The sequence below is a fragment of the Somniosus microcephalus genome, chromosome 6 (genome assembly GCF_052327205.1).
Source record: "Somniosus microcephalus isolate GS21.2 chromosome 6, FLI_Smic_1.0, whole genome shotgun sequence".
NCBI lineage: Eukaryota > Metazoa > Chordata > Chondrichthyes > Squaliformes > Somniosidae > Somniosus > Somniosus microcephalus.
The window spans coordinates 214335623-214362872 of record NC_140992.1 but is presented as its reverse complement, the minus strand read 5'-3'; the positions used below and the strand labels follow the sequence as shown (position 1 = coordinate 214362872).

Here is a 27250-nt window from a genome sequence, read left to right as displayed (position 1 = left end):
ATATCCTTTTTATATGGCGACCAGAATTGTACGGTGGCATAGTGGTTAGCACTGTTGCCTCACAGCGCCAGGGACCCGGGTTCAAATCCGGCCTCGGGTGACTGTCTGTGTGGAGTTTGCACATTCGCCCCGTGTTTGCGTGGGTTTCCTCCGGGTGCTCCGGTTTCCTCCCACAGTCCAAAGATGTGCGGGTTAGGTTGATTGGCCATGGGAAAAAAAAAAAAATTGACCCTTAGTGTTAGGGGCGATTAAATACGCGGGGTTACGGGGATAGGGCTTGGGTGGGATGGCTGTCGGTGTAGGGACCGGGTGCTAGGGTTTGGATGATCAGCCATGATCTCGTTGAATGGCGGAGCAGGCTCAAAGGGCTGAATGGCCTACTCCTGCTCCTATCTTCTATGTTTCTATGTACACAGTACTCCAAGTGTGGTTTAACCAAGGTTCGATACAAGTTTAGCATAACTTCTCTACTTTTCAATTCTATCCCTCCAGAAATAAACCCTAGTGCTTGGTTTGCTTATTTTATGGCCTTGTTAACCTGCATCGCTAATTTAGTGATTTGTGTATTTTTACTCTGATATCTTTGCTCTTCTACCCCATTTAGATTCTTATTTTCCAAGTAATAGGGTCTGATTTTTCTTACCACTTACCAAAACATTTCTCTGTGTTGAAATTCATTTGCCAATTATATGCCCATTCTGCAAATTTATTAATGTCTTCTTGTAATTTGTTGCAGTCCTCCCCAGTATTGACTCCCCCCCCCCCCCATCTCCCATCAGTGTTATAAGTGTTTAACACTTATTATTACTTACTGCATAGTTATACTGCACATTGGAGGTTAGATGATGCCCAAAACTGGCTCAGTGTCATGGCCAGTGAGACTATTATACACAATTTAGTGATGGCACAATTGGAATATGGGGATAGAATGTCGACAGTAGTTCCCCGATCTCCTGCTGTAATTTCAGCAGGTGATCAGCGGAAACCCCAGAAAAATGGCGCAAATGGTTGTTCATGCAGTTCCATTTCTCCGGGAGTTCCGCTTCCGTCAATCTTCCACCGAAGTTACGAGAGACCATTGGGAACCCTCCACAAATACAAAAGTAAGTGGAATAGACTCCTAGATAAAGTAATTAATCTTGTGTCAATTGAGAATTTTTTAAAAGAGCTGGACAGGCATAGTATTCGTGGTTGTTAGTACAAATCCAAATTATTTGATGCTGAGTGGAGCTTGATAATTCCTGAGTTGCCAGAACCATAAAGAAAGGATGCCAAGGAAGGATTTGAATAATATAAAATGTAAGATTAGCTGGTTATTCTGTTGTTTTATTTAATTTATCTTTTTTAGGGGGGGGAAGGAGGAAAAATTTAAAAAAACTTTGCAATGACTGTCCTTGGAGGACAAAAAGAGTTGATTATATTCCACGACTGTGTACACAGTATGTGAAAGGAACCTGCTTGATTGTCAGAATTGCCTTTTTTGGTGTCATGTTTGTATTCTTAAGTAAAACTTTACAATTTTTAACTAAGAGCTGAATTAGCACCTTATTGAACGGAAGATGGCGCTAAATAAATGTGGAAAGCATTAAACCTACAGATTTCAGAAGAGTGCACGTTGTGCTGGAAATTAAGCTATCAAGAACTGAGATACAATGACCCTAAATTAATCGGCAAATACTAGTAGTTAAACTATGAATGTTATTATATTTCCAGTTTTTCCAAATTATTTTAATATGTCGTGTTTCTTTTATAAATGTTACTTGAATTACTTTATGTTTATAATAACATACGACGTGCTGCCTTTTTAATCCATGTACATTGCAAACCAATCATGCTCAACAGACCGAGCTCTATATTCTGTCGTTTCCGGTGGGGCAATAGCGATATCGCACGATGTCAATGATTCTCAAGACGCTCTGCATCAACTCCAGCCGCAACACAAATAATCCCATTCCAATCTGGGACAGTGAGGCTTCAAAGTAAACGGTAAGTCACAGTGTCCCACGCGTGTTTATATACAGGAGCAGACAGGGTCTCATTCTAAATTACTTGCCAGCGGAGTTGGAACACTGTGTCCACCTATTCGTGATATATGGGGTAGTTACATGTTAATCGGAGGTTTTATGTAAACTTCAAAAATGAACCGATCCTCTGGAAATACTAACTACGCAGAATTTATAGCGTAATAACTGTTGGTATTCACTTTATAAATCGAGTTTAGGGCTGCCAAATAAACCGATAATCCACGTGTGACCAATACTTCCTATTTTCCTATTATTGTCTAGTCAAAGAGCCGAAAGTCTTATTGGGAATCGGTATGAGAAGATTTGAATTAATGAGCCATTTTCTGCGCGTTGAGTTGTAGTTGGTAAACTCTTCCACTTGGAGGGGCAAATGTCTTTCATTTAACAAAGCAAATGGGCTGCTTGAGATTCACAGCAAACTCCACACGCGTTCTCCGGGCAACTGCTAAATAGATATGCTTCAAACCGTGTGATCACAGATAGGGAAAAGGAGGCTCGGAGTTGCCAGCTTGTGTTTTATTAAATCCCAATTCTGGACCCAGTTATCATTTCGAAGTTAATCTGACACACTTTTAGTGCCGGGTTTTTTTTTTACGCTGAATGGACCATTCATTAGTAGGGCGCGGATTTGAGACGACTGCTCTGCCGTCCTCCAGGTGCACCTTGGCATAGTCGGCAGTCGGTGCAGAATTTCATGTGGGGGTGTGGGTCGGCTTCCAATATTTAGACCGTGCAAGAAAAACAAATCTCTAATAGGCGATAGGCACTAGGGCTTTGGAACCCGTCAGTCTGTTTAAGCAATGTTGCATTTAGCCGTGAACTTATTACAGACATGGTTTTTAATGCACAAAAAGTGAAAGTGTCCCTAATCTCAAACATTCCAAATATACCAACTTCATTAACCTGAAGATTTGAGAGCCTGTCATTTGAAAGTGTGCAATTAGCACTCGCTGTTCTCGGAAGGATAGTTATTTATATTTAATCTTAAGATAAAGTTTTAAACCTATTCATCGCACACTGAAAACCATATTTCAAGCTGCTGTGTTGATGCTTCCCCTAATATTGCATCTAGCTGAGATAATTGCAGGTATTCGGGATTACTGTTGTATTGCTGAAGTATGATGTATAATATTGCCTCAATCAAATGGATGCAAGCGAGACTAGTTTTTGAACAGACACTTGTTTGGTTTTGTCTACATCAATTCATTAAAACGATTTATTTTAGAAGATTGCATTAACCGCCCAGACCCAGCAGTCCTTTACTTGCCAATCACGCAAGCTTCCTTCAACAGAGGCTGCAGTTGTTTTTCGCCCTTACACCGGGAGGGTTTAACACCCAGTAATTTTGTAATCAGCTGACCTTCTGATCCAGACCAAATTGTGCACGGACATTGAACCCTAATTATGTTTTCGCGTTAACGAAGCTTTAATTCAGCCTCGGCTCGATAAACACCGTTGAGAAAATCATTTGTGCCCTAACCTGTTGCATTCATTCAATTTCAATCGATCGGAAAAGGAACACGAGAACATTAACGACAGACAATTGTCCCCTCGGGTTGTTGCAATTGGGGTTGAGTTATAATGATTTGCATTTAAATTGGACTAAAGGGGCAGGTGGTTCAAGTTAATCGAGTAATGACGAACTAACCAGTAAACAAAACTTGCGTATTCCAAAAGTGCTTGTTTTGCAAACTCTAAAAAATCATGCCCATGCACCATCGCAACTAGCGAGTACTGTAACAGCCAAAGAATATCTACCTTCCCTTAATGGTGAAATTGCCCTCTTCTGACTGCTTTATTCTCGCGTGTATATTTGATCACCTACTGTACCGCGGCACTGAAGGTAAAAGTTACAAGTCCTCTGCTTCTTGTTTAAAATTAATACCTTGTAGAAGATATCCGATGGGATTGGATGTTTAGTACTCCTTAATGAGTGTTAAAGGAGTAAGTTATGCAAGCTGCTCTTAATAGTTTTTTTAAAAACCTTTAACATAACATTAATTAATAGTAGGGTATAGACCCGTCGAGCCTGCTCCACCATTCAATAAGCTGAACTTTTATCTCAACTCCACTTTCCTGCCCTATCCCCATATCCCTTAGTGCCCAAAAATCTATCTCTGTCTTGAATATACTCAACTACTGAGCATCCACAGCCCTCTGAGTGAAGACATTTCTTCTCATCTCAGTCCTAAATGGCTGCCCCCTTATCCTTAGACTATGACTCCTAGTTCTAGACTCCCAGGCCAGGGGAAAAGCCGCTCAGCATCTACTCTGTTAAACCCTCTTAACAATTTTATACGTTTCAATGAGATCACCTCTCATTCTTCTAAACCCCAGAGAGTATAGGCCCAATCTACACAATCTCTCCTCATAGGACAGCCCTCTCATCTCCGGAATCAATCTAGTGAACCTATGTTGCACTGCCTCTAAGGCAAGTATATCCTTCCTTAGGTAAGGAGACCAAAACTGTACACAATACTCAAGTGTGGTTTCAGCAAAGCCCTATATAAGAAAGAAATATGCAATTCTATAGCGCCTTTCACGACCACCAGACATCTCAAAGCGCTTCACAGCCAATGGAGTGCTTTTGAAGTGGAGTCACTGTTGTAATGTGGGAAACGCGGCAGCCAATTTGCGCACAGCAAGCTCCCACAAACCGCAATGTGATAATGACCAGATACTCTGTTTTATTATGTTGGTTGAGGGAGAAATATTGACCAGGACACCGGGGATAACTCCCATGCTCTTCGAAATAGTGCCATGGGATCTTTTACATCCACCTGAGAGCAGATGGGGCCTCGGTTTAACGTCTCATCTGAAAGAAGGCACCTCCAACAGTGCAGCACTCCCTCAGCACTGCACTGGAGTGTCAGCCTAGTTTTATGTGCTCAATTCCCTGGAGTGGGACTTGAACCCACAGCAAGATATAATTGCAGCAAGATATCTTTACTCTTGTACTGCAACCCCCTTGCAATAAAGGCTAACATACTATTTTCCTTCCTAATTATTTGCTGTACCTGCATGTTTATTTTCTGTGATTCATGTACTGTACAAAGATGCCCAAATCCCTGAGTCCCAACATTTACCAGTCTTTTTTTAAAGTCTACGTTTCCATTGTCCCTACCACGTGGATAATTTCACATTCCCTCACATTATACTCCATCTGCCACTTTCTTGCCCAATCACTTAACATGTCTATATCCCTTTGCAGCCTCTTTATGCCCTCCTCTCAGCTTACTTTCTCACCTAGCTTTGTATTATCAGCAAAATTGAATATATTACACCCAGTCCCCTCATCTAAGTCATTGATATTAGATTGTAAATAGCTGAGGCCCAAGCACTGATCCTTACGGCACTCCACGAGTTACACTCTGCCATCCTGAAAATTGCCTGTTTATTCCTACTCTCTGTTTTCTGTCTGTTAACCAATCCTCAATCCATACTAATATAGTACCCTCAACCCGATAAGCCCTAGTCTTGTGTAACATCCTATTGTGTGGCACCTTATCGAATGCCTTCTGGGTAACTTGTTTATACCACACAGTATGTGGTATTTTTCAAAATGTAAAGTTATATATATTTGTGATGGCACACCTTTATGCAGAAGCAACCTGGATGTTAATGAGTATCAATGGGGGCATGAGCTGTGACTGAACCACTGTACACTGCACAGTGCAGAATGTCAACAAGGGGAAGATAAAAGGAGAGTAGGTGTGGGGGATGAAATGGAGATTGTACAAAAAGAGTAAAAGTGGCAGATAGCGAGGAAGAAATAGCCGTGGAGAGATCAATGATAGGAGTGGTAGAAAATTAAGAGGAAAGGAGAAGGTGTGGCAAAACCACTAAGAGACTCTTACAGTGACTTACATAATTGTCTGTAACCAATGTTATTACCTCTAGCATTAATTGTCTGTAACCAATGTTATTACCTTTCAAGTTGGCTCTGGTTAAACAGAGCTAGATCGACAACATCGCGATGACGTCATCACGTGGGTCACGTGACGTCCCCTTCGGCGGGAAACGTGATGATGTCATGACGCCAGAGGTAGAGGGCGGGGCCAGCCAGTCCTCGTGTGGATTGAAAGAGAAAAGACCCGTTTTGAGCTTCTCCTGTAGTTTCTTGTTTTGTAAAGTTCTTAGACAATAAATTCAGTTTGTTAACTTCCAGTAAGTTATAGATTCTTTGTTAGGAGTGCAGAGACTCCTACATTGGTGACCCCGATTCCTCGCGATCGTTTTTCGCGGTGAACGCCGAACACAGGCCAGTGATGGATGCCAATGCAGTGGCCTTGAAGCTCCCCCAATTCTGGGAACAACAGGCAGCCTCTTGGTTTGTGCAAGCCGAGGCGCAATTTGAGTTCCGCAACATCGTTCAGGATCAGACCAGATATCTCCACGTGGACTCCGCCCTCGAGAGCTCGACGGCGTCGAGAATCATCAGCCTGCTGGAGAGTTCTCCGACTGCTGACAAGTATGTCACCATCAAGACACGATTGCTGCAGGTATTTGGTCTCACCAAAGCAGAGCGCGCTCGCCGTTTACTGGCTCTACCAGGGTTAGGAGACTCCAAACCCTCGGAAATGATGAGTCATATGCTGACTCTCCTGGGGTCCGAGCCCCAGTGCTTTCTGTTTCGCGAACTGTTCCTTACTCAACTTCCTGAGCAAGTACAGGCGTCCCTCGCCCGAGCAGAAACCGCAGATTGCGTCGCGCTCGCCGAAGAGGTGGATAAGATTTACGCGGTCCAGCAACAATACTGCGCCCTCGCGCAACGCCCCGCCACGAAGAGCCCAGCTCCGACAAAGGCGCCTCCGACGACCGGTTTCTGCTACTACCACGCCCGTTTCGGCCCGAAGGCCCGCTGCTGCCGCTTGCCGTGCAGTTTCGTTACCAGACCATCGAATAGACCGCCGCGAGTCAAGCACGCCAGTCCCGGTACTTCCCCCGCGGCCACGATGGCGATCGGTGCTTCCGGGAATCTCACCTACGTAACCGACTCCATCTCCGGCCGTCGTTTTCTATGCGACACGGGGGCGCAATGCAGCATACTGCCCGCCTCGGTCATAGACCTTCACTCCGGCAGCCGTGGTCCCCCTATGCAAGCGGCCAACGGGGGTTCGATCCGCACTTGCGGGAAGCGCCTCGTCCGAGTATGTTTCGGTGGACAGTTTTTCAGCTGGAATTTCATCACCGCTCAAATCTCACAGGCCCTGTTGGGTGCTGACTTTTTAGGCGCCAACGGCCTGTTGGACGTGAAAAATCGACGCCTCGTTCGCGCCGCCATGCTCGACGATATTTCGGGGGCGCGCAGCACGGCTGCGTCACACACGATTTCATGTGCGCGGCCGCAGCCCGACGATTTCGCCCGTCTCCTCGAGGATTTCCCCGAGCTGACGAAGCCCAACTTTTTGGCTCCGACCGTCAAGCATAGGGTGGAGCACCATATTTCGAGTACTGGCTCGCCCATTTACGCCAGGGCGCGACGTTTAGAGCCCAGCAAGCTAGCGGCAGCAAAGGCGGAGTTCGCCGTGATGGAAAAAATGGGGATCATCCGTCGGTCCAGTAGCCCCTGGTCCGCCCCTCTCCACATCGTCCCCAAGCCCGGTGGGGGATGGCGGCCCTGTGGGGATTATCGCCGCCTCAATGACATAACGACGCCCGACCGCTACCCCATTCCCCATATACAGGACTTCTCAGCACATTTGGCGGGGACATCCATCTTCTCCAAAATCGACCTCGTCCATGGCTACCATCAGGTGCTGGTGCGGTAATTACCCCCTTTGGACTCTTTGAATTCCTGCGAATGCCCTTTGGGGTTAAGAACGCGGCACACGCGTTTCAGCGCCTCATGGATTCAGTCTTGCGGGACCTTGACTTTTTGTTTATTTGGACGATATTCTGGTTGCCAGCACCTCCAAGGAGGAACACCTCGAGCACCTTCGGGTCCTTTTCAGACTGCTTCAGCAGCACGGCCTCATCGTTAACTCGGACAAATGCCGTTTCGGCCTATCGCAGCTGGATTTTCTGGGCCACCGCATAACCCCCACGGGGGCAACGCCACTTCGGGTCAAGGTGGAAGCAATTGCGGCGTTCCCGAAACCGAAATCCGTGAAAGCTTTACAGGAGTTCCTGGGGATGGTTAACTTCTATCATCGTTTCATCCCCAGGGCTGCACAGCTCATGCGTCCTCTATATGAGGCCCTCAAAGGCTCGACGGGAAAGGACCCTGTGGTATGGTCACAGGACATGGATCATGCTTTCGAGGAGACGAAAGCCGCACTCGCCAATGCGACCATGTTAGCACACCCCCTGCCGGGAGCCACCATCGCTCTCATGACGGACGCGTCAGACTACGCGGTGGGGGCCGTTCAGGAGGAGTGGGTCGACGGCGCGTGGCAACCCCTGGCCTTTTTTAGCCGCCAGCTACAACGGCATGAACGCCGGTGCAGTACTTTCGATCGCGAGCTGTTGGCTTTGTTTTTGGCCATCCGCCATTTCCGTTTCCTCCTCGAAGGACGACGCTTCATCGCGTTTGGCGACCACAAGCCATTGCTGTTCGCAATGGCCAAGTCTGCGGAACCATGGTCGGCTCGGCAGCAACGGCAGCTGACGTACATATCGGAGTTCACATCCGACATGTGGCCGGTAAGGACAATGTCGTCACCGATTGCCTATCCCGCGCCGCCATCCAGGCCGTCCAATTGGGCATTGACTACGCACAGATGGCGGTTGACCAAGCGGACGACCCGGAGACCCAGGGTTTTCGTTCGGTTCCAAACAGCCTCCAGCCGAGGGATGTGCCTTTCCATTCCGCAGGTACCACTCTGCTCTGCGACGTTTCGCTGGGTGCACCCCGTCCGATCGTCCCGTCTAAATGGCGTTGTACGATTTTCGATGCCTTACACGGCCTATCGCACCCTGGAGTGCGGGCATCGCAAAAACTGCTGGTCTCCAAATTCGTATGGAGGGGAATACGCAAAGACGTCAGGGACTGGGCGAACACTTGTGTTGTTTGCCAACGGTCCAAGGTGCAGCGCCATGTCAGCGCCCCGCTCGCCACCTTCGAGGTCCCGGAACGGCGATTTGATCATATTCACATCGACTTAGTGGGACCACTCCCACCTTTCCGGGGCTTTACGTACCTTTTGACGATGGTGGCTCGCACCACGAGGTGGCCAGAGGCAGTTCCCCTGACGTCCACCACATCTGCGGACGTTGCTCGAGCTTTCGTTTCATCCTGGGTAGCCCGTTTTGGTGTCCCAGCGGATATTTCGTCGGATCGGGGGCCGCAATTTTCGTCCGAACTGTGGAACGAGGTGATTTCCGTGTTGGGCGTTAGGCCGTAGTGCGGTGGAGTTTATCACCCACAAGCGAACGGCTTGTGCAAGCGGTTCCACTGCTCCTTGAAGGCGTCGCTCAGAGCCAGCCTGCTGGATGCATCCTGGGTCAACAAACTACCGTGGGTGATGTTAGGACTCCGCACGGCGCCGAAGGAAGATCTCCAGTCGGCGGCGGCGGAGATGGTTTACGGGCAACCGCTTCGAGTCCCAGGTGAATTCCTGCCGTTACCTACGCGACCATGGTCCGCGGCCACACAAAAAGAGACCCTCCGGGATGCGGCCCGCTGTTTCCGCCCAGTTCCGACCTCACGGCATGGTCTGCTTTCGTCCAACGTCCCGGGGGAGTTGTCGAAAGCCAAGTTCGTGTTTGAGCGCCAGGGCGGCCATCATACCCCGCTCGCACCGCCGTACGCCGGACCCTTCAAGGTTTTGCAGGCAGGGGACAAGAGTTTCGTGATTGACGTCGGGGGCAAACCGGATCACATCTCTGTCGATTGCCTCAAGCCTGCGCACCTGGACCTCGAACGACCGATCAAGCTGGCGCAGCCTCCGCGCCGCGGCCGGCCGCCAGCCGGCACCACACCTGACAACGCCGTGCTGCCTACCAGTTCGCCGCCTGCTCAGCGTTTTCCCCTCTGGGAATTTCGGAGTCGGTCCAACAGACTTGTCCGACCTCCTCAGCGATTAACTCTTTTCGTTAAAGACAATTTTGGGGGGGGCGTATGTGGCAAAACCATGAAGAGACTCTTACAGTGACTTACATAATTGTAACCAATGTTATTACCTCTAGCATTAATTGTCTGTAACCAATGTCATTATAAACAGAGCTAGATCGACATCGCGATCTGACGCGATGACGTCATCACGGGGTCACGTGACGTCCCCTTCGGCGGGAAACGTGATGACGTCATGACGCCAGAGGTAGAGGGCGGGGCCAGCCAGTCCTCGTGTGGATTGAAAGAGAAAAGACCTGTTTTGAGCTTCTCCTGTAGTTTCTTGTTTTGTAAAGTTCTTAGACAATAAATTCAGTTTGTTAACTTCCAGTAAGTTATAGATTCTTTGTTAGGAGTGCAGAGACTCCTACAAAGGGTTCATTTTGCTTGGGGTTATAAATCTGCAAACTGAGATGGTCTTTGATAATTATTTACTGCTTTTCCCTTGTCCAACAGCTCCTTTTACACTTCTAATTCTTCGGTCTATACTCGTGAAGTAACTAATGCTAATCTACCTGGAATATAATGTTTCATATCTCACTTTTCCTGAACCTCCGAACTGAAATACAGTTCCAGATCTATCATCCTGCTATTTGATCTTAAAAAATCTACCACCTAGCATCCCAAGGCTACTTTATTTCCACATGCAAATTCTGTAAGTTCAAGATTTGAGCTATCATCATTGGAAAAATATCAACTGCCGTCTACCTGCTTATCCAGGTGTTATTCTTTCAGTCTCTTGATGGCGTTGTCTCTTGTAACTCCTGCACATTTTTGCTTCCTCCTTCCCTTTATCCTGATTGATTCAATTACTATTTCTCCTAAACAGAAAACTGATCTGGATTTGCTTTTCACCCCCGACTCTAATCTTAAAGGTCTTGACAAATCATAGAAGAATCATAGAAACTTAAATCTCAGAAGGAGGCTATTTGGCATAGCGTGCCAGTGCTGGCTGTTTGAAAGAGCAGTCATGCTTAGTCCCACATCCTCATCCTCAAGTACCTGCCCAACTCCATTTAAAATTATTTATGGAATCCACTTCCACCACCTTTTCAGGTAGAGCGTTCCAGATCCAGACAACAGTGGGGAAAAAAAATTGTCCATCTCCCCGCTCAATCTTTTGCCAATGATTTTCAATCTACGATCTCTGGTTATTAACACACTCGTCAGAGGTAATAGTTTTTCTCTATCTACTCTATCAAAACCGCTCAACAACTTGAAAACGGGGGTACGGTAATATAGAATTATGTTACTGGACTAGTAATCCAGAGGCCTGAACTAATGATCTGGAGACATGAGTTCAAATCCCACCATGGCAGCTGGGGAATTTAAATTCAGTTAATTAAATAAATCCGGACTAAAAAGCTAGTATCAGTAATGGTGTCCATGAAACTATTAGATTGTCGTAAAAACCCATCAGGTTCACTAATGTCCTTCAGGGAAGGAAATCTGCCGTCCTTACCTGGTCTGGCCTAGCAATTCAGTTGTAACAAACCACTACGAAAGACAATAAGAATAAAATTGGACAGACCACCTGGCATCGGATTCGGACACGACAAAGGCACACCCAGCCAAGTCGACCCTGCAAAGTCCTCCTTACAAACATCTGGGGACTTGGGCCAAAATTGGGAGAGCTGTCCCACAGACTAGTCTGACTTGGTCATACTCACAGAATCATGCCTTTCAGCCAACGCCCCGGACTTTTCCATAAGAACATAACATAAGAAATAGGAGCAGGAGCAGGCCCCTCGAGCCTGCTCCGCCATTTAATAAGATCATGGCTGATCTGATCCTAACCGCCAATCTACTATCACAGAACCATCTCCTGAATCTAACAGAATTAGACACACGAAATAGGAGCAGGATCAGGCTACACGGCCCCTGGGCCCGCTCCGCTACCCACAGGGCCATGTCCGATCCAAACCTAGACTCATGTCCAAATTCCTGCCCGCTCCCCGTAACCCTTAATTCCCTTTACTTCTAGGAAACTGTCTATTTCTGTTTTAAATTTATGTAATGATGTAGCTTCTACAGGTTTTTTGGGGCAGCATATTCCATGGACCTACCACCCTCTGAGTGAAGTAGTTCCTCCTCATCTCAGTTTTGAAAGAGCAGCCCCTTATTCTAAGACTATGCCCCCTAGTTCTAGTTTCACCCATCATCGGGAACATCCTCCCCGCATCCACCCGATCCAACCCCTTCACAATCTTATATGTTTCAATAAGATCGCCTCTCATTCTTCTGAACTCCAATGAGTAGAGTCCCAATCTACTCAACCTCTCCTCATATGTCCATCCCCTCATCCCCGGGATTAACTGAGTGAACCTTCTTTGTACAGACTCGAGAGCAAGTATGTCTTTTCTTAAGTATGGACACCAAAACTGTATGCAGTATTCCAAGTGCAGTCTCAGCAATACCTTGTACAACTGAAGCAATACCTCCCTATTTTTATATTCTATCCCCCTAGCAATGAAAGCCAACATTCCATTGGCCTTCTTAATCACTTGCTGCACCTGCATACTAACCTTTTTGAGTTTCGTGCACCAGGATCCCCAGATCCCTCTGTACTTCAGTACTTTCCAGTTTCTTGCCATTAAGATAATAACTTGCTCTACGATTTTTCCTGCCAAAGTGCATAACCTCACACTTTCCAGTAGTGTATTCCATTTGCCAAATCTCTGCCCACTTACTTCGCCTGTCTATGTCCACTTGCAGGTTTTTTATGTCCTCCTCACTCCCTACTTTCCCTCCCATCTTAGTATCATCTGCAAACTTTGATATGTTACACTCGGTCCTGTTAAGTCTGTGTGTTATAATGCGAATTACTACACAGACCACGAGTAAATTTTAACAGGTCTTTACTAATCGAAGGTCAGGGCTGAACTGCCCAATAAATCATTACACAGCACTTATATACCGGTGTGGTCACCACCGGTATTACAGTATACAGCAGCCAAGATAAAGTAGTGCAACCCTTAAAATAGTTCTCTTAAAGGTGGAACGGTTACATACACTACAGGTCCTCTCCTCCAAATCTTTAATATAGATTGTAAAGAGTTGGGGACCCAGCACTGACCCCTGCGGAACACCACTAGCTACTGATTGCCAGTCTGAGAATGAACCATTTATCCCAACTCTCTGCCTTCTGTTAGATAGCCAATCCTCTATCCATGCCAGAATATTACCCCCAATCCCGTGATTTTTTATCCTTAATAATGGACTCCAAAATTTTACCTACCACAGATGTTAGGCTAACCGGCCTATAGTTTCCAGCCTTCTGTCCACTGCCCTTTTTAAATAAGGGTGTTACATTAGCAGTTTTCCAGTCTGCCGGGACCTTTGCTGAGTCCAGGGAGTTTTGGAAAATTATTACTAATGCATCCACAATCCCTACCGCCACTTCCCTCAAGACCCTAGGATGTAAGCCATCAGGTCCAGGTGATTTATCCGCCTTGAGTCCCATTATTTTACCGAGTACCACTTCCTTAGTGATTTTGATCGCGTTTAGCTCCTCCCCCCCTCCCCCCTATAGCCCCCTGTTTGTCCAGTGTTGGGATATTCTTAGTGTCCTCTACTGTAAAGACTGATACAAAATATTCATTCAGTGTTTTTGCCATCTCCATATTTCCCACCATTAATTTCCCGGTCTCATCCTCTAAGGGACCAACATTTACTTTAGCCACCCTTTTTCTTTTTATATAACTATAAAAACTCTTACTATCTGTTTTTATATTTTTTGCTAATTTACTTTCATAATCTATCTTCCCTTTCTTAATTAATCTTTTTGTTATTTTTTGCTGTCTTTTACAGTTTTCCCAATCCTCTATCCTCCCACTAGATTTGGCTACCTTTATATGCCCTTGTTTTTAGTCGAATACTATCCTTAATTTCTTTACTTAGCCACGGATGGCTGTCTTTTCTTTTACACCCTTTTCTTTTCAGTGGAATATTTTTCTTTTTGAAGTTGTAAAATAACTCCTTAAATGTACACCACTGATCATGTATCATCTTACCCTTTAATCTATTTTCCCAATCCACTCTACTCAATTCCGCTCTCATACCTTCATAGTCTCCTTTATTCAAGCTTAGCACGCTTGTTTGAGATCCAACCTTCTCACCCTCTAATTGAATATGGAATTCAACCATGTTATGGTCACTCATTCCAAGGGGATCCTTTACTAGGACATTTTTAATTAATCCTGTCTCGTTACACAGGACCAGATCTAAGGTTGCTTGCCCCCTGGTCGGTTCAGTTACATACTGCTCAAGAAACCCATCCCTAATACACTCAATGAACTCATCCTCAAGGCAGCCCCGCCCAATTTGATTTGTCCAATTAATATGATAGTTAAAATCCCCCATAATTATAGATGTTCCCTTATTACAAGCCTCAACTATTTCCTGATTGATACTCCGTCCAACAGAGTTGCAACTGTTCGGAGGCCTATAGACTACGCCCACTAGTTTTTTTCCCCTTATTATTCCTTACCTCCACCCAAACTGTTTCATTATCCTGATCTTTTGACCCAATATCATTTCTCTGTATTACAGTGATTCCTTCCTTTATTAACATAGCCACCCCACCTCCCCTTCCTTCCTGTCCTTCCTGATCATTAAATAACCTGGTATGTTTAATTCCCAGGCATTATCACCCTGCAGCCATGTTTCTGTAATGGCCACAAGATCATACCCATATGTAGTTATTTGTGCCATTAACTCGTCTATTTTGTTACGAATGCTACGTGCATTCAGATAGAGAACTTTCAAATATGTTTTGTGACACTTAGTTCCTGCTTTTGCCCTTTTTATTATTTTACCTTTTATTCCATACCTTCTGCCCCTTCCTGACACGCTCTGGTTTTTAATTTCCCCACTGCTACCTAAGTCTATGACCTTCTCTGTTGTCATTTTTATTATTTGCTCTCTAGGAACCTCCCCCCCCCCCCCCCCCCCCCCACTAGTTAGTTTAAAGCCCTCTCTACAGCCCTAGTTATACGATCCGCCAGGACTCTAGTCCCAGCACTGGCCAAGTGAAGCCCATCCCAACGGAACAGCTCCCTCCCGCCCCAGTACTGGTGCCAGTGTCCCAGGAAGCAAAACCCATTTCTCCCACACCAGTCTTTGAGCCACGCATTTAACTCTCTAATTTTATTTGTCGTAGCCAATTTCGCTCGTGGCTCAGGTAAGATTATTACCCTTGAGGTTCTGTTTTTTAATTTGACCCCTAGCTGCTCATACTCCTTTAACAGAACCGGCTTCCTAGTCTTATCTACGTCGTTTGTACCAACATGGACCACGACAACTGGATCCACCCCCTCCCACTGCAAGTTTCTTTCCAGCCCAGAGGAGATGTCCTTAACCCTGGCACCGGGTAGGCAACACAGCCTTCGGGACTCTTGCTCTCGGCTGCAGAGAACTCTACCTATCCCCCTAATAATACTATCCCCTACAACATTTCTATTTACTCCCCCCTCTTGAATGGCCCCCCGTTCCACAGTGCTGTGGCCAGGTTGCTCATCCTCCATGCAGTCCCTGCTCCTGTCCCCACAGGGAGTAAGAACCTCGAACCTGTTGGACAAGAGCAAGGGCTGTGGCTCCTCCAGCTCTACCTCCTGGATCCCCGTACCTGCCTCGTAGTCACACCGTCCTGTCCCTGACCATGGGCTACATCTGAATTACTTAACTTCATAGGTGTGACCACCTCCTGATACAGAGTCCAGGTACTTTTCCCCCTCCCTGATGTGTCGCAGTGTCTGAAGCTCAGACTCCAGCTCATCAACACAGAGCTGGAGTTCCTGTAGCAGCAGACACTTGTCACAGACGTAATCACCGTGAGCCTCAATGGGGTTCACCGGCTCCCACATCTCGCAACAGTAACACATCACCTGCTCCATTCTATGTAATTAATTACATTTTTTTTATTGTTAGTTATGGACACCCTCTGCCCGATTTTAGATGCTAGTATCCCCTTTAATTAATTGGATTTAAATTAAATCAATCCCTCTAGTTACACCAGTTAAATGGTTTACCAACAGTCACTCTGCACCAGAAAGGCCTTATTAACTACAACCCACAGAGTTAAAGTTTGAAAAGAGCACCTAACACCCCACTTACCCTACCTCACACTTACCCAAACTCAGAGCACTCTTTGATGACTCGCACTCAGTGCTTGCTCGCACTAGGACTGGTCTTTTTAGGCTGTTTGTTTGTTTACAGCCAAATGAGTCACCCCTGCTGATTGGTTAGAAAACTGGTTTCCACTGCCTGCTGTGCCAATTTACTCCTACTGCAGTGTAACCTTGTTTTACTCTTCTTAAACCAACAGAATCCCAAATATTTAACTTTTCCCCTTTACTTAAACTGCTTAAGTAATCTTATCAAGAATGATTTAAAGAGAAATAACAATTAAAGAACTCTCACACTTACCCAAACTCACAGCACTCTCTGTTACACATCCCTGTGTATGTCCTGTTCCACCAGCAGGGCAGACCCACCAGAGGTAGCGGCACAGTCGGGAGGGAGTGGCCCTGGGAGGCCTCAACATTGACCCTGGTCCCCATGAAGTCTCATGGCATCAGTTCAAACTTGGGCAAGGAAACCTCCTGCTGATTACCACCTACCGCCCTCACTCAGCTGATGAATTCTCCACGTTGAACACCACTTGGAAGAAGCACTGAGGGTAGCAAGGGCACAGAATGTACGCTGGGTGGGGGACTTCAATACCCACCACCAAGAATAGTTTGGTAGCACCACTACTGACCAAGGTGGTCGAGTCCTGAAGGACATAGCTGCCAGACTGGGCCTGTGGCAGGTGGTGAGAGAACCAACACGAGGGAAGAACTAACATGAGGGAAAATCCAACTTGACCTCATCCTCACCAATCAACCTGTTGCAGATGCATCTGTCCATGACAGTGTTGGCAGCAGTGACCACCACACAGTCCTTGCGGAGAAAAAGTCCTGTCTTCATACTGAGGACACACTTCTTCATGTTGTGTGCCACTACCACCGTACTAAATGGGATAGATTCAAAACAGATCTAGCAACTCAAAACTGAGCATCCATGAAGCGCTGTAGGCCACCAGCATTGTATTCCATCACAAAGTGTAACCTCATGGCCCGGCATATCTCTCACTTTACCATTGCCATCAAGCCAGGGAACTAACCCTGGTTCAATTGGGAGTGTAGAAGAGCATGCCAAGGACAGTACCTAAAAATTAGGTGCCAACCTGGGGAAGCTGCAACACAGGACTACATGCATGTTACACAGCGGAAGCAGCATGTTATAGACAGAGCTAAACGATTCCCACAACCAACGGATCAGGTCAAAGCTCTGCAGTCCTGCCACATCCAGTCGTGAATGGTGAGGGACAATTAAACAACTAACAAGAGGAGGAGGCTCCATGAACATCCCCATCCTCCATGACGGCGGAGCCCAGCACGTGAGTGCAAAAGACAAGGCTGTAGCGTTTGCAAACATCTTCAGCTGCAAGTGCTGAGTGGATGATCCAGCTCGGCTTCCTCCTGAGGTCCCCACCATCACAGAAGCCAGTCTTCAGCCAATTCGACTCACTCCATGTAATATCAAGAAACGGCTGAGCGCACCGGATACAGCAAAGGCTATGGGCCCCGACAACATCCCGGCTATCGTGCTGAAGACTTGTGCTCCAGAACTAGCTAAGCCTCTCGCCAAGCTGTTCCAGTACAGCTATAAAACTGGCATCTATCTGACAATGTGGAAAATTGCCCAGGTATGTCCTGTCCACAAAAAGCAGGACAAATCCAATCCAGCCAATTATCGCCCCATCAGTTTATTTTCAATCATCGGCAAAGTGATGGAGGGTGTCATCAACAGTGCAATTAAACAGCACTAACTCACTAATAGAGGTGAGGTGAGAGTGACTGGCCTTGACATCAAGGCAGCGTTTGACTGAGTGTGGCATCAAGGAGCCCTAGTAAAACTGACGTCAATGGGAATCAGGGAAAATTCTCCACTGGCATACCTAGCACAAAGGAAGATGGTTGTGGTTGTTGGTGGCCAATCATCTCAGCCCAGGACATTGCTGCAGGAGTTCCTCAGGGCAGTATACTAGGCCCAACCATTTTCAGCTGCTTCATCAATGATCTTCCCTCCATCATAAGGTCAAAAGTGGGGATGTTTGTTGATGATTGCACAGTGTTCAGTTTTGTTCGCAACTCCTCAGATAATGAAGCAGTCCATGCCTGCATGCAGCAAGACATGGATGACATTCAGGCTTGGGCTGATAAGTGGCAAGTAACATTCATGCCACACAAGTGCCATGCAATGACCATCTCCAACAAGAGTCTAATCACTTCCTCTTGACATTCAACGGGATTACCATCGCCGAAACCCCCACCATCAACAACCTGGGGGTCACCATTGACCAGAAACCTAACTGGACCAGCTACATAAATACTTTGGCTACAAGAGCAAGTGAGAGGCTGGGTATTCTGCACATGCACCGTTCAAATTTCTGCACATGCACCGTTTTTCCATTGTAAAGCCAGCAAGCGGCCTTCATGGGACCTCGCCATGCAGCATAACGGGAACATTGCTGCTGACTCCCCAAAACCTTCCCACCATCTACAAGGCACAGATCAGGAGTGTGATGGAATACTCTCCACTTGCCTGGATGAGTGCAGCTCCAACAACAGTTAAGAAGCCTGACACCATCCAGAACAAAGCAGCCCACTTAATTGGCACCCCATCCACCACCTTAAACATTGACTCCGTCCTCCACCAGTGCACCATGGCTGCAGTGTGTACCATCTACAAGATGCACTGCAGAAACTCGCCAAGGCTTCCTCAACACCTTGCAAGCCCATGACCTCTACCACCTAGAATGATGAGGGCAACAGGTGCATAGAAACAACATAGGAACACCACCACCACCAAGTTCCCCTCTAAGTCACACACCATCCTGACTTGAAAATATATCGCTGTTCCTTCATCGTCGCTGGGTCAAAATCCTGGAACTTCCTACCTAACTGTGGGAGTACCTTCACACATGGGCTCCAGCAGTTCAAGAAGGTGGCTCACCACCTTCTCGAGGGCAGTTAGGCATGGGCAGTAAATGCTGGCCTCGCCAATGACGCCCACATCCCTTTAACAGGTTTTGGCATTGTGCACTTCTAAACAAGTTGCCATTATTAAAGTTCTATTCATAACTATTTTATTTCATCTAAGATCACTCTATCTCTGTAGATAATGGTTTGTTTTTCCATCAACTCGAATTCCAGGTGAAACAGCAATTTACTTGTACTTCTTGCAATTTAGTATACTGCATTCACTGCTTATGATGCAGTCTCCTCTACATTGAGGAGATCAAACGCAGATTCTGTGACCACTTTGCGGAACACCTCCATTCAGTCCGCAAGCGTGACCGTGAACTTCCGGTTGCCTGTCACTTTAATTCTCTGCTCCACTCACACTCTGACCTCGTGTCCTCGGACTCTTACTCTATTCCAATGAAGCTCAACATAAGCTTAAGGAACAGCAACTAATTTTTCTATTAGGCACTTTACAGCCTTCTGGACTCAACATTGAGTTCAACAATTTCAGACCATAACCTCTGCCCCTATTTTTTCAGATGGCAGCTGTTGATGATTCTGCCATTCCCATTTACACCTCTTCTAGATCCAGCTTCTGTTTCTTGTCTCATTACCATCTCCTTTTGCTTTGTACAATTATACTTTTTGTCATTTAATCACTCCTGCCTTCCACCCTATAACAGGCTTTCCCTTTTGTTCTTTCCTCCCCCCTTTTCCCTGCCTCTGCACTTGCTTAAAATCTGTTACATCTCTAACTTTTTCCAGTTCTGATAAAAGGTCATTGATCTGAAGCATTAACTCTGTTTCTCTCCCCACAGATGCTGCCTGACCTGCTGAGTATTTCCAGCATTTTCTGTTTTTATGCCATTATTAAAGTTACATTCATAATTTTGTTTCTTCTTAGATCACTATCTCCTGTAGATAATGGTTTGTCCACTGATTCTTTTTCCATCAACTGTGGAATTCCCCAGGGTTCCTGTTCCCTCTCCCATTCTATTCCTTCTCCAGATCAATGAACTCCTCCATTCATCAACTGATCATTTGCAGCTTCAAGTGACATGCTATCAGTGTGCACCCCTTTATCCCTCACATAATACAATGGTTGAATCATTGTAACTTTATATATTTCATGCACTTTGATGGTACAATGAAAACCTTGCTTCTCCTGATTTCTTTAGAGACAATTATTTTGTGTGTCACAAATCCAAACAGCTGCTACCACCTCTTACCTTTGACAATCCTTAGTCATTCTTCTTCTGTTGATATTTGTGACTTAACAATTTCCATATATGAACCATTGCTAAACCTGTCTCCAAGATGCTTGATTACTTTTTTTCTGTGGTTAAATTTCTTCCCTCTCAACAATTCTTAACTCTGCATAAAGCCATTCTCCTGTATCGTCCCTAGCTTGAGATCAAGTGTCCCTGGGATCACGTGGGCCAATCAAGCAAGGGGATTCCATTTATGTACGGAATCCCCATAAGCATAATAGAAATCCCCAAATAAATAAGAATTCACAGCACCTAAATAAAAATGATCACATGTTCAAAATGAATTAAAAGACCCTTTAATTAAGCAATTAAAATAAAAATTACATTTTAAAACAGGCCAAAGTTTACCTAAACTAATTTTAAATGTATGTGTATGTTTAAATCATTTAAAAAACATAATTTTTGCATTTATTTTAACCCTTATGCTGGTAAAAGAAGGCCTTATGCCCGCTTTTACCAGGTGTAAGAGTTTCATGGGCATTCGCCGGGCAGAAGTTCTCTGCGCCACCAAAAGTGATTTTGTAGCGGATGCGGTAGATCTGTCCAAGTGAAACTTGACAGATTGCAAGTTCCGGGTTTTTCCGCATGCGCAGCGCATGATGAAACCCGGAACTTGCAGGGCCATTCTGAAGGTCTTGTGCTGTCGGAAGCACTGTAATTTAAGGCCCATGTCAATTGAGAATAAATAGTACTGTGAGGGGGGGGGGTAAACAGTGATCACTTCATAATACACTTAGCAATTTATCTCTGCATTAAAATTAAATGTAAATTTACATTTAATTTTCAGCACTTTCATTTTAATTACTTACTTGACATGTACAACAACAACAAAAGCTTGCATTTTTATAGCATTGTGTAGCAAAATATCCCAAGGTGCTTTACAGGAGCGATTATCAAACAAAATTTGACACAAAGTCACATATTAGGACAGGTGACCAGAAGCTTGGTCAGAGGTAATATGAAGAGAAGCGATATGAAGGTGCCTGGTGTCACACTGATGCCACTGACCATAAATTGCTTGCTCAGGAACTATCAGGTAAGTTCACCTGTGGACTTCTATAATTAGGGGGGTAGCTAGCATCCTCTGCAGCCAAGAATGAGAATTCTGAAGGGTGTGTTGCCTACCCAATGCCAGGGTAAGGGATATCTCATGGCAGCTGGAGAGGAACTTGGAAAGGGGGGGTGAAAATCCAGTTGTCGTGGTCCATCTTGGAACAAACAACATAGGTAGGAACTGGGAGGAGGTCCTGCTGAAAGAGTCTCAGGAGTTAGGATCTAAATTAAAAAGCAGGACCTCGAGGGTAATAATCTCTGGATTATTGCCCGAGCCACGTGCAAATTGGCATAGAAGCAGACAGATCAGGAGAATTAATACATGGCTAAAGGGCTGGTGTGGGAAAGAGGGGTTCCTTTGAAGGGATAATTACAAGTCCTAGCCTTTCTCGGGCTACCCTAGATCAGGCATATTCCCCAGACGTTCACCTTCAACTAAACTTCAATTAAAGATAGCCAAATTCTATAAGATGTTTAAATGGGTCTCTCTCTCCCTAAAGGAAAGGAAAGGAATGACTGAAGATGTTACCATCCTCCAGATAGCACTTTTAATGAGTTTAATTAGACTGTAACCTTCCGGATATTATCAGGATCCGGAATACCCCCCAGAATTCTGCAACTCCTTACAGAAATTGGGTTCGCGAGATTGATACAGAAATACTCTGAGACAATTCTAAAAATATATAGTTTTATTTAAGAGCCGACTTTCAGTTAACAGCTGTTGATTCAATCGCAACTTTTACAGTTCAAAATACAATTAGCTTACACAATCTTATTCTCGGAGATCCTTATTCTCAAATCTTAACTTGTTACATTTCCACACGTCTACTTATTCTTAATCCAGAATATCCACCAAAATCAAATACCTTGATTACCCGAGACTGAGTTGTAGGCTTAGAGTGGTTCTGAAGCCGAGAATCGCTTGCCCGTTTCCCGCGACTTCTGTTTTCCCATTTGAAAATCCTATCTTTTATACTTTTTTTTAGTGGTTTATTCTTTGAAGTTTTCTGCTGATGTAAGATAATTATCTTTTCATTCTTTGTGTTGACTTCTTTCTATTCTTACTGCCAGTTCAGCTGCCAACTCTCAGACTTCTGTCTCTACCTTTTAGGTGTTCCAAAAACTTATCAAAAATGGCTACAACAGATTTATCTCTTTGATGTCATTCTTATCGATGATTTTCCATTCAATTCTTAATATTGGCTTAACTGGTTATAACCACAGACGTTGTGACTCAGTGGTGTTCGAAGTTCAATACAAAAACCATGTGATTGCTTGGTGTCATCTATTGAAGTCATATCTTCAAAGTGTTCTGTAGATAACATATTTACAATATGTAAATCAAAACCACTTTAACCAGGGTGTTTGCTTGTTTTCTAGCTATCTCAATTGGTTATATTAGTCTTGTGTTTCCTGTCTTTCAAGTTTAACATAAAAACTATTTGACCAGCAGGTGTTTCTTTTACTTAATGTCATCTTTTCAAAGGCACATGCCTCTTTTAATATTCTGTTTCTATTCGAAGTGTCAGTTTCTAACACTTTATTTGGGTTATTCCATTGTGTTGGTTCCAAACCGCAGACCTTTCGGAAGCGCCAAACTGCTATTTCATTAGGGCCATTGTTTTAGCATTTTTAACCAATTCCCATTTCAAAGCTTGTTGTGTTTACAACTTGTGTTATCAAACCATCCCACCTCAGAAGTCTGTGTTTACAACTTGTGTTATCAAACCATCCCATCTCAGAAGTCTGTGTTTACAACTTGTGTTATCAAACCATCCCATCTCAGAAGCCTGTTTTCTGTTTGCAGCCTGTGTCTCCAAGGCTTTAGATTTTTAAACCCAGTATATCATGTATTAATAAATATCAGAATTCTGTTCATATTATGTTGTATCTCTTGAAATATGGCTTATTCCATCACACCTTTTCATGGGACACTGGCACCAGTTCTGGGATGGGAAGGAGCTGTACCACTTTGATGGGCTCCACATGCACCGGGATGGGATCTGTGTCCTAGCAGAAAAGGCAAATAGGGAGGCGGCAAAGGCTTTAAACCAGTAAGATGGTGGGGGGGGGGGGATCTTCAAGAAACATAACCAGCCTAAATATAAATAATGAGTAAAAAACATCGAAGAATAATCATGGGGGATTTCAACTACCCAAATTATTAATTGGACAGAAGAGGTAGGTAAAAGGGATAAGGGAATGGAGTCCCTACAATGTGTACAGGACTCCTTTCTAACCCAATATGTAAAAAACCCAATAAGGGAAGATTCGCTATTGGATCTAGTAATGGGGAATGAACCAGAGCAGATAAGAGAAGTAAAAGTAGGAGAACATCTAGGCAATAGTGACCATAATATAATATGCTTTAAGATGATAATTGAGAAGGACATAAGTATGACGAAAACCAGGTTAATAGATTGCATGGTGAGTAGACAAATATAACCATGCAAATGGCAAAAATAAATAACCATAGAATGATATTGGGCAGAGCAGCATGAAACCACTGAGAACATTCACTGTAATTAAATAGGGAGTCATGTAATTAATGCAATTAAAAGAATTATTTCGGCCCTGGGGAGTAGGTCCCCTCCAACGTCTAACTAATGTTGTTCTGGATCATACAAAGGTAGCTCTACATCACAACAGTGGCAATATGTCTGTTCATTTTTTAAAAAAATCTTTACCTCTTGGCCTGAATATTAATTTTCCTCATTACAATTATCTTATCACCGAAATCACAGAAATAAAATCTCAAACAGGGAGTAAAGGCATCATAAAGTTACAATTCATTTCTGGGATGGAGAAAAAATTGGGGAAATGGGGGAATCAAAGAGTCACTCTAAAGAGACCAGTAATACCTGATGTCTAGGATTCTGTTGTAGTGTAGCTTGTGCGTGAGACTTTTATCAGCTGTCCTTTTTAAGATTAAAATTTAACCCTCAACTCCATTCCCCTTTGACAGAAAGTAATAACGTGGAAGCCTGCAGTAACTTGGAGCTGCTAGGCCTTCCTCACTCTATACAGTTACTGGCTTTGTAAATGGCATGTGTACAGCTTTGCTTCTCCGAAGATGTGTTTTAATGTTAGCAGAGATAAAGCCCTGCTCTCATAACATTAAAAACATTCCATCCAGATTTTAAAGTTTTGTGGGTGGTCCAATGGACTGCCTGGACATGATTAAAATGCAGCTTTGAGTTGTGTACACCCAGTGTAAAGTCTCAGTAGTGTGATTATTGACTATAGGTGGTCTCACAGTTGCAATATATTGCAGGGCCAGACCAGGACTTGATTCTTGAGTTATATTGATCTTTTTGCATTGATGCACATCGTAAACCACTTTTCATGAACAAGAAAGTGATAGTGTAATGACAGCCTCACAGCACTGACGACAGCTTTAGATTTACTTTGTGTCAGTTCTATTCCGCTTTAAAAATACAGTTTGAAAAGATTCCAGGTGGTCCACTTCGGCTGCCTTTCAGTTTTTCATGCCAGTAAGTAGGACAATTTTGTCTTCAGTGCTCCCATTGCAAAGCATCACATGTCAGGAATGCATATGGGAAAACTGGGCATATGCTGCCCACAATTTTCCACCCATTCATTTTAATGGATGGAATATCATAGGGAGTGCCAGCCTGATATTCCGATTTGTGCTTCTTCACACAAGTTTACAGCATGAAAGATTTAAAAAATGACTCCTTTTTAGTTTTGGATACTTATGACCCAAGTGACACCTGCTAAAATAATCACCCTCCAATGACCCTTGCATGAACTAAGAGTATGCAAGCATATATGGTAGCCACTCTTCTCTTGAGTAAACATGTCATGTTGGCTATGTTGATGGGGAATTAGGAATGTATTCCTTGCCATGGAATATACTTTATAGCTATTTGCCTCATAACCTGGTCATAACGCAGTCAAAAATGAGCCTTCCATAGATTTGAACTCTACATGTGCATCCAAACATTCATGTACATAATCCCTTTGTCAATGAGCTCAGTGTGTGCCCCAGCGAGATACAGCCAGTAGCATAACTCAATTCTACCAGGCTGAAGACCATCATTATACTACAGGCAGCAGTGAGACTGCAGAGTCTGTAGCCTGGATTTTCTGCTAGAGTTGCACAGGCTCCCCATTTGCCCTCCGCCACTTTTGTGATTTTTCTGTCCAATATGATGGGGATGTGGGCGGGTCTGTTCAAACGCCATGCAATTGATGGAAGTACATCACCCAATGTGATTTTTTTTGCTCTAGCAATGCTAGACGAGAAATGCTTTGTGCATTCACCATGTAAAATGTTGCAAAAGTTGGCCGAGGCAAAATTTAAAAAAAATAAAGGGCCAGAAAGCCAAGGCAGTTTAAAAAGAAAAACCTGTTTTCAGTTACACTTAGCCCAGGAGGCTGGATGCCACTCTGTGCTGCTCAAAGTCTGCTGCAGCCAATCTCCATGCCCCTTTCAGGCAGATTCCACAGGGGCACACTCAAAAAAGATATAAATCACCTTCACCCTGGAACAGCGGGCGGAATCAGGAATGCATCCTTATGGCAAGCAGTATTTCCATGGTGAAACATCTGTACATGTCAGTTTTGATGGAGTGTGAAGTACAGCCAGCAGTTATTCTCTTGGCTACACATACCTAAGGATTCCAGTAAGTTCAGTAACAAAGAAGCTCCATGCACGCTGAGCTGCACTCCACTTCGTGTTATGAGAGAGCAGATGGAAGCAGCACCCTTGGCACCGCACCTGTTGTCGTGCTGTTTAAATTTCTATCCGACATCAAGTTGTGAATGAATCCGAACTTTCTGCAGATCAACATTGGAAAGACCAAGGCCATCCTGTTTGGGTCTCAACAGAAATTATAGCTCTTGATTCCATGCCCTTCCTGGCTGCTCACTCGAGCTTAATCCTGTTTATTCCTGAGCTTCAAGCCCACATCAGATCCATTACCAAAATCACCTATTTCTACTTCCAAAACATATAGAATCTACAGCACAAGAGCAGACCACTGGTCGATGCCAATGTCTATACTCCACACAAGCTTCCTCCCACTCAGCCCCTATATCACTCTATTCCCTTCTCCCTCATGGATGCATCCATGTTATCTGTTTCAAGCACTCCATGTATCAATGATTTCTATATTCTTTCTGTGTGAAGAAATTCCTCCTAATATCTTTATTTGATTTGTTAGTGGCTATCTCATGTATATGCCCACTTGTTCTGGACTCGCCTGTTAGATCCGTGATTCTGAGAGTATGATGTTTCCAAATAACTACATGGATGCTGTAACTTAACAATCAACAGGTGTTTACTGGAGTAGGGTAGTCACAAGACTGGGGGTACAGAGGCATGCTCAAGGCTTAAATACAGGTGTGGTCACTGCCGGTACTACAGTATACAGCAGCTGTAAAAGTAGTTCTCTCTTAAATGTACATACACTACAATTCCTCCCCTTTTAGATTAGCAGTACCCATAATATTCAAATAACAATTAACACTTTAACATGCACATTAAACAACAATAGTCCATTTATAGATTCAGTCTTTGGGGCGGCTTCCTGATCCTTTCGGGATAGCGCCTTTCCTGAGGTTCTTGTTCTTGGTGCGGAGGCGATTCTGGCCCCTTTTCATCGGTTAGTTCATCGGTTTCCACTGCTACTGGTTCTGAGGTAGATGCTACCGGTATGTCGGGTTCATCCCCAGGTACGCGAGACATGGGGTTGACTCATTCCTGTGACGCTAAGATCTGATCGACGTGGCGTCTCACAATGTTCTCCCCGA

At 44.7% G+C, this 27250-nt stretch overlaps 1 protein-coding gene across 4 annotated transcripts in view; it reads left to right on the top strand.

Moving 5' to 3' along the window:
• Window positions 1-949: 949 nt before the first annotated feature.
• The window catches only part of slc6a2 (solute carrier family 6 member 2), a 251088-nt gene continuing 224787 nt past the window's right edge, over window positions 950-27250 (top strand). Inside the window, exons 1-3 of one of the 4 annotated variants that reach the window (XM_085991386.1) lie at window positions 950-1103; window positions 1843-1986; window positions 5962-8561. In XM_085991386.1, coding sequence (XP_085847512.1) covers window positions 6293-7795 — 1503 coding nt within the window. In that variant the 5' untranslated portion in view covers window positions 950-1103; window positions 1843-1986; window positions 5962-6292 and the 3' untranslated portion in view covers window positions 7796-8561. Of the gene's footprint in view, window positions 1104-1169; window positions 1300-1842; window positions 1987-3714; window positions 3868-5961; window positions 8562-27250 lie in introns of those variants that run through there. The other 3 variants (XM_085991382.1, XM_085991383.1, XM_085991385.1) reach the window with 3 other exon arrangements.